General features: G+C 40.1%; 1 protein-coding gene across 1 annotated transcript; it reads right to left on the reverse strand.

Annotated features, from left to right (window-relative positions):
- Positions 1–2,713: 2,713 nt before the first annotated feature.
- LOC132171471 (NPL4-like protein 1) lies at positions 2,714–7,190 on the reverse strand. Its single transcript, XM_059582790.1, has 2 exons — positions 5,984–7,190; positions 2,714–3,183 (listed from the first exon to the last, which is right to left on the reverse strand). The coding sequence occupies exons 1-2, from the start codon at positions 6,962–6,964 to the stop codon at positions 2,929–2,931; spliced, it is 1,236 nt and encodes a 411-aa protein (XP_059438773.1). The 5' UTR covers positions 6,965–7,190; the 3' UTR covers positions 2,714–2,928.
- Between the last annotated feature and the right edge of the window lie 651 nt (positions 7,191–7,841).

Here is a 7,841-nt window from a genome sequence, read left to right on the forward strand (position 1 = left end):
TGGGAGAGTGTTGCCAGCCATGCGTGAATGGCCAGCTTCAAAAAGTCGTTTAAACTCCTCTGTGAGGCTCTCCACTTCCAAAATAATTCTGTTTGGATGTGAAAATTCGTCTCTATGGACAACACTGTTCCTTCTAAACCATATCTTTCTTGCTGTCCGAATGAAGGTGGAGAGAAGATCTTGCCCATATTTCCTCAAAATCTCCTCAACTACATGTAACTAGTCTGGGCCACCATGAGAGAATTTATGCAAAAGCCTTTGACTCACCCCCCACACATCTCTCACAGAAGGGCAGTCCCACAGGATGTGGTAAACTGTCTCTGCTTCATTATTGCATATAGGGCACATAGGGTCCGAAACTACCTTTCGCCTAAGAAGATTATCACGTGTTGGAAGGAGATTGTGGCTTGCCCTCCACATGAAATTTTTTTCTGCATTAGTCAAGGGAAGCTTCCACAAAATTCTCCATAAAGCCTTGTCCCCCTCCTTTCTTGAGTTCTCCGGTTGTCTATTTGCATCCATCTCCTTGGCCAAATGGTAGGCACTCTTTACAGTGAAGCTCCCTGTATTGGTGCACCTCCATATTTGAGTGTCTTGTTGTGTGGTTGCACTGATTGGTATAGGATTAATGGCCAACAATTCTTCCTGTGTAAAGAGTTCCCGAAGCAGATTTTGTTTCCACCAGCCCGTGCTTGGGTCAATCAATTCCCTGACCATAGCACATGGATCAAGTTTCTTAGGTGGAGATTGAATCGTGTATGTAATTGGGTTTGGAATCCACCTATCCCCCCAAATTCTGACATGGTGCCCATTGCCAATTCTCCAAATCAAACCTTCTTGGAGCAGATCCCTCGCTCCAAAGATGCTTCGCCAAGCAAAAGTTGGTTTTGACCCTAGACTTGCCTCCATAAAATTTGACCCAGGGTAATATTTAGCTTTAATTATTTGGGCTGTCAAGCTATTGGGGAATTGCAATAATCTCCAACTTTGCTTCGCTAGTAATGCTTTGTTGAAGCTTGGTAGATCACGAAAACCCATATTACCTCTCTGTTTTGACACTCCCATGCGGGCCCAACTCATCCAATGGATCATTTTTTCGCTTTCCTTTTGACCCCACCAAAATTTTTGCATAAGTGTATTAATCTCCTTACACAACCCTTTTGGCAAAAGGAAAACACTCATACTATATGTGGGGATAGCCTGGATAACCACCTTCAATAAAATCTTCTTTCCTGCTTGGGACAGGAAATTCAGTTTTCAATCCTGCAATCTTTTCCAAACCTTATCTTTAATATTATGAAAAGCGATAGTTCTGGATTTGCCCACCAAGGCTCCTAAGTACTTGTCATACCTTTGGGAGGCTGGAATCCCCGCCTCTTCAACTATCTCTTTTTTTGCCTCATTTGTAGTGTTCTGGCTGAAAAAAAAAATTGAAGTCTTCTCTTTGTTTAATTTCTGTCCAGATGCCGCCTCATATATGCTCAGAATCTCAGTCATCCGATGCCAATATTGTATCGGTGCCCTACAAAAAAGTAGGCTATCATCTGCAAAGAAAATATGGTTAATTCTAGGGCCCTTTTTGGAAGTGGGGACCCCTGTTAAGACTCCTCGTTGTTAATAATCCGATATTGTTCTAAAGTTTCGGTGAGTCTTCATTTTGGTAGTGAGAATAGGACCAATGAGACTCTAGTTAAAAAAAACTACCCTTTCTTGTTCTTTATTTGTTTTGGTATCCAACCAACCAACCAACATCACACTCATTCCAAAAACAATAGTTGCTTTTAACTGCAACCACGCCAAAGGTTGCGCCAAAGGTTGCTCCAAAGAGTTGTGGCAAGTTCAATTTTTGTTTTTTTAACCGGGAATCTTTGCTATTTCATTGATAAAAGGATCAACAGCATAATGCTCTTACATCACAGAGCATTAAACTCTGAAAAATTATAGCCCAAAACTATGAGTTTATAACGTCATAGATACAATACAGATCTTACAATTACGTACTATCTTATGACCTCAACTTTTCTGCTAACCCATGTACAATTAGGGGCAAAACTACCCTTTGGCTTGGGAGACCCAAGCCATAGGGTGGTCCCCAAAAAAATAATTTTTTTTTTTTAAAAAAATAAACCTTAAAAATTAAATTTTGCCCCCTCCAAGAATATATATATTTAATTTTGCGCCCCCCCCCCAAAACTAAAAGTTCTAATTCTGCCTTTGTAGAACTGCAGTTAAGGAACATATTTGCTCTTGGGTAGACTAGATCTAAAACATAAGTAGCCATATTCCCAACCTTAATTTTTCGACGGTGAGAGAAAATTCCTCACACCGATCTAATTATCCTCAATCTAACGGTCAGGAGACTAAATCCTTCACCCCATAGATCGCTTACGAGAGCAGATTTAGAGAGAAAAAAAAAAACACAAACAAACAACCAGCAAGCAAGGGCTAGGGCCGAGGCGAAGGAGACAATGCACACTGGCCGGCACGTGGTGGAGCGAAAACTAGTTGAAGAGAGTAGACCTAACTTTGAAAAAATTAGATCTAAAACCCAACCGATTTCGATGAGGAGATGAACAGCACATCACGGTGGAGAGCGGACGGACGCATAACGGGAGAGGCCAAAGTTACTAGTCTGGTCGGAGAACACCTTAAAAAAAAAAAAAAAGGGAAGGGGAGGGGGTGGAGTGACAAGTTCAATTGCGACTAGAAAGAGTTGATAATATAAATTTTATGATAATATGATTTTGATACAAACTTAATCTGCCAGTGCATGATAAAGCCATTTCATACTCAAGACAGCAGGCTAAAAACCACCTTTTGGAGCAATCCATTGCACTAGAAAACCAGATCAATTCAAGCATAAATACATTGCCATAAACATCCTAAATGAAAAAGATGTATCAGATCTCAAAGAACACAGAACTAACATTACGAACTGGCCGCCAAGGACTCGATTAGGAGCTGGTAACCTTCTGGTACAGTTGACTGTCTCTGCGCACACTCTGCCAGTGCAGGAACATCAGAGCTGAGGTCTAAAAATCTGGCCAGTAAAAGCAGCAAATGAAAATCTGAAATACGCTTCACAAAAGAAAGACTTCTTGTCCTGTCAAGATGATTCTTCAGCGCCCTCAGGGTCACAGGGATATTCCGGTTTTCAATGGGAAATGCTGTTGAAAGTGGACCCTGCATTGAAACATAAGTTCATATTACTTCTACAGAAGTAGCCTCAGAGTATAGAAGCGAATGAACCAAGGTTTATAGAATTTCTTTCTGCACAGCATGTAGAACAAAGAAAGCAATTGATCGGTACGTAATAAAGAAAAATATCCACTCAGTAAATACCTCTCATCGACATATACGATTATGCAGTAAATGATCAGAGAAAAACGCTGTTCGAAGTGCAAATGTCAAGACTATGGATGCTTTCCATGGACCAAAAGTATATAGTATGCTTCCAACATCATAAGTAGCTCATAAATAAGTTCCAACACCTAAGAATGATGGAAATTGCAGGCGATAAAAACGAGCATGCATAGGACACCCTACCATTACATGCTTACAAATAAAATTCTATAATTGAGAACAGCCAACAAAGATTATCCAGCACCAAACAAAACAAGCTACAACTATATTTTGTCACTGAATGAAAGAAAGAAAAATTAGCAAAATGAGCAACAATGGTAAAAAAGAAAATTCATGAACCAGCATTTAGGCACAGATGGCCTTTCCAATTCGTTGCACTCTATGAAGCAAATATGGAATTTGTGGTAGATGGCATGACCAAGGAGAATGTGAACAGTATACAGGACAACCGGACAAGGCTATCCCAGCTCAATGCCCAAGGCCATAAGGGTTGAGAACTTTAGAGCATCTTAATACTTTGGGACATTGCAAGTCAAAGGGCTCATCTTGTTAGGATTGAGGATCATAAGACCAGACCTATTATTAAAAAATGCAAGTCAAGGTACTCTTAAAAAATAACCTAATTTTTTTACAAAATATGCCTAAAAATAAAATAAAAATAATAATTACAAAAAATAAAAATAAAAGATTATGACTAGCAATGTCATCACTTAAACCTTTACCCATAAACAGCACAACAGTGCATTACAACTAGATCATAAGCTAGCTGAAAGAAGAAGCTGTAGAAAATTAAAAAACTGAAGTAACACAAACAAGAAAAACAAAGCTATCCTAATTTGAAGTTTAACCAGCAAATAAAGCCCAAGGCAGGGCCAATAATGGGAATTTGACGCATGAAATTAAAAGTTTCTGCCATGTTGGTAAATGGAGAAAAAGGACAAAAAAATTGAACAGTGTAGAATGAGAATGAGAGTTTAGGGATTGAGAATTGAAACAAGAATAAAAGGGTTTTCTTTTCTTTTTTTTTTTTCTTTTTTTTTTCTTGGTAAAGATGAATCCCAACAAGGGGAGTGCAGGAACTAAATGCATTTGTTTGGGGATGACAATTGTAGATATCCAAAAATCACGATTGTGAATTTAACAAAACTGATTATAGGCATGATTGACCATTTTGTCCTATTTATTGGTACTGACAACTGATACTAGAAAAATTGGTTCTTTTCTTTTGTCCCAGTCCATGCTCTGAATGAGTCACACATACAACCTAGTACATGTTCCTCATCGCTGAGGGCATTCCCCAAGAGCGGAGGATTTCATGACATTTCTGATTGGTTGTCTTGTCTTTCTACTAAGTTGTTTAATACTTAGCATGTTGACCGGTATACATAATGAGTTAGTTTAGATCGATCCTAACCGGATGATTAGGCATTACTTCTATATTAATAATTCTTTAACTTGCAATCCCTGATGCTATATTTGCTAGTCATGGCCTAGTCTAGTTGTTAGCGGTGCTACAAGCCTATTGATTAGCCATGGGTCAGCAAATCAATCACTAACTCCTTACTATCACAGAAATCACATGCACCAGAATCTCTTATGCCAATAATAATTATGCTCAAGCTTTATTTTTTGTTTGAACAAATGAGAGAATAGATGGTAGGAAAGATCATCCTACTTTCCCCTTTACTACAGGCTAAGTCTCCACACCCCCACCCCAAAAAAAATAATAATAAATTCTCACAGCAAAACAACACGCTGACACAAAAATATGTTTTTTGATAAGTGCATTTGAAAGAACTGAAGTAGAAATAAAATATTTTTAAAATAATGCCAAGCTTTTTCATACTTTATGTTCGATGTTTAGTTTGGTTTCTCGAACAGAAAAAGGTTATAGAGTATATATGCACAAAAAAAATTGTAACTAAAGCTCCATAACCTATATGTTTTACAAAAATATATTAAGCGACAAATGCATCAATGATGCACGATGAGAAAAGAATATTTGGTCGTCAATCAACCTCAACAATAAATTACCTAAGTAAGCATTACACCCTGCTGGAAATGAAGGCAACCTTCATCGTGTTCTTAATTTTAACCTCAAAATCCTCAAGGTCAAATTTTTCCCTATTCATTCTTTTTCACTTCCTCTGTGGGTAAGTGATAAACTTTTCTTCTACAAGTACTCCCACCTAAGGAAAAGGCATAAGTGCTCCTTGTCAAAAAGTGACTTTTGCTTTGTTTGTTAATGTGTCATGGGGTGTTTTTTGTTTGAAAAAGATGTGATTAGGAGTGTTTTATTTTGAGAACAAAAAAACAAAAAATTTAACCAGCGGGTCCTTTAACTTCACCAAGATAAAGTACTTATCAAAAACTTTACTAAAATAACATGAACCCCAACAAGCAATCCGTTGCATTAATAAATGATGCTAAGCGCCCTATCACAGCCTTAAAAGCTCACAATTTGCATACTTGCTATAAATAACCAAAAAAGACAAAAAAAAAATATTATAGGAAAAACGTAACAACAATTCAATAAAGATAAAGAGACCCCAATAACATGAATTGAACACTGCTATTGTGCAAGTAAAAGATTTGAGTAATGTAGTCGATCTAGACATACCTGGTGATCGAAAATCTTAACCACCACCAAGAAAAAATCATTGTCAACCTCCCTAGTATCCTTCACCCCAACCATCACATCCTTCTTCATCATCGACAGCTTGGGATCGGCGTCCTCAGCAATCTCTGTCACGAACCACCCTTCCTTGAACAACCTAACACACACATCGCTCATCTGAAACGCCTCGAAGTGCACATCAGCCCCACCGTCCTCGTTCACCTCCAGCTTCACCACGGCCGTAACCCACTCCTTCAAGCCGCTCTCCGCGTGAAACTCCGCCGCCTGAAGCACCTCTCGGTTCGACAAAGTGTAGTCCTTCTTGTCCTGACTGATCGTCTGCGTGAATATGAACCCGACCCTCCTCATCCCCAACCCCATCGCGATCGCTTCCACGAGCTTTTCCTCATCTGGGTCTCTCAGCATCACCAAATTCTCTTCAGTCCCTTGCTGTGGCGGCTCGTAGATGAAGTCCACCTCGACCTTGCCCACCTCCGAAACGGTGCCGAACATGAACCCGGCCCTCTTCACGGCGAACGCGAGCGTCTCGTTCACGTAGTTCTGGAACGCGTTGGCGCAGTCGCGGTCGAACGAGACGAGCTCGCAATGCGGGTTCTCCTGGCGTGTGACGCGCATCTGCTTGGCGATGAGGTCGTCCATGGTCATCTTGCGACCGAACGATCCGGCGGGGTTGAAGACCGGTCCGGAGACGGTGCGCTCGCCCTCGTAGGCGAGGAAGACGATGGAGCCATGGGATAGATTGAGCGCGGAGAGAGGCGTGCTAGGGCTCGCCATGTCGGTGAATTTGAGAAGATCGGCCGGGGTTTTGGCCAAGAGGAGGTTTTGGTTGGTTGAGAGGGTTTGATTGTCAATGGGAATTCGAAGCTGAGATTGGATTATGGTTTTGAGTTGCGAGACAGTGATCTGTGGGCTCTCGATTGAGACTCGCTCCAAGCCGTCGCGGCTTCGGACTCTGAGCATCATCTTGAAGAACTAAAGCGTGCTCTCTGAAGGCGAATTCCGAGTAATAAAAAACCCTTTGAAGACGCTGGCTGCTGCAGCGACTTTAGGGCGGAAATTGATTCTTATAAGTGGATGGATGGAGTACCTGGAGTGGAATTGAAGTGAGGAAAAAAGTTCCTCGAATTTGCTTTCTTGTTGAAGGGGAAAGAGGAAAAGAATACCGGAGGTGGAGCAGAAAGAATTACAAAGGAAGCAGGAGTTTCGTTAGGGTTAGATACCGTTAGATTTCCTAATCCGTCGGGTTGTGGGAGCCCCACGTGTACCTGTAAAATAAAATCCTCTTTCAATCCAGTATTTTAAAAAAAAAACACATAAGCTGAAGCTGTCACGTGTCTCATATGGATCCTATAATGTGAATATAGATGTGATAAACTGGGCCTGGCCGAAGCCCAGCTCGTAGACAGAGCTTAGATAGGTTTTTCTTCAATTGGGCTGGGCTTACTTATCCCAAAAAGAAAGACTGGGTTATCAGTAACAGACAACCTCGTATCTGCCCTTTTTGAGCCCACAAAGAGAGCCACGGCCCACGGGTGCAGGACGGAATATGATTTTTGTTATTTCAAGTGAAATGGATATAAATTATTTTATAATTAAGGTTATATTTTACATATTTAAAGTGTATATATTGCCATATCATTTAAAAATTTAAATGACATAACATAATGCATATCATGAAATGGCTCTCTCTCCATTTCACTCAAAATGAAGATATTTTGATCATGTTCTAAAAGATTCAACCAATTAAATATTGCACCATACTTGTAAACAAATAAATCTCGAGTTAGTCGAAGTACCTCATGAGACCTTTCAATCTTGCCATTCCATATTATTGTTATTT

Source organism: Corylus avellana, chromosome ca2 (genome assembly GCF_901000735.1).
Source record: "Corylus avellana chromosome ca2, CavTom2PMs-1.0".
NCBI classification, from domain to species: domain Eukaryota; kingdom Viridiplantae; phylum Streptophyta; class Magnoliopsida; order Fagales; family Betulaceae; genus Corylus; species Corylus avellana.

Bases quoted from the DNA above. Each gene is read 5' to 3' on its own strand.
- LOC132171471 (XM_059582790.1), bottom strand. From the start codon at position 6,964: ATGATGCTCAGAGTCCGAAGCCGCGACGGCTTGGAGCGAGTCTCAATC. The intron at 3,184-5,983 runs GTATGTCTAGAT...GTTTCAATGCAG, and splicing joins TTAAGATTTTCGATCACCAG to GGTCCACTTTCAACAGCATT.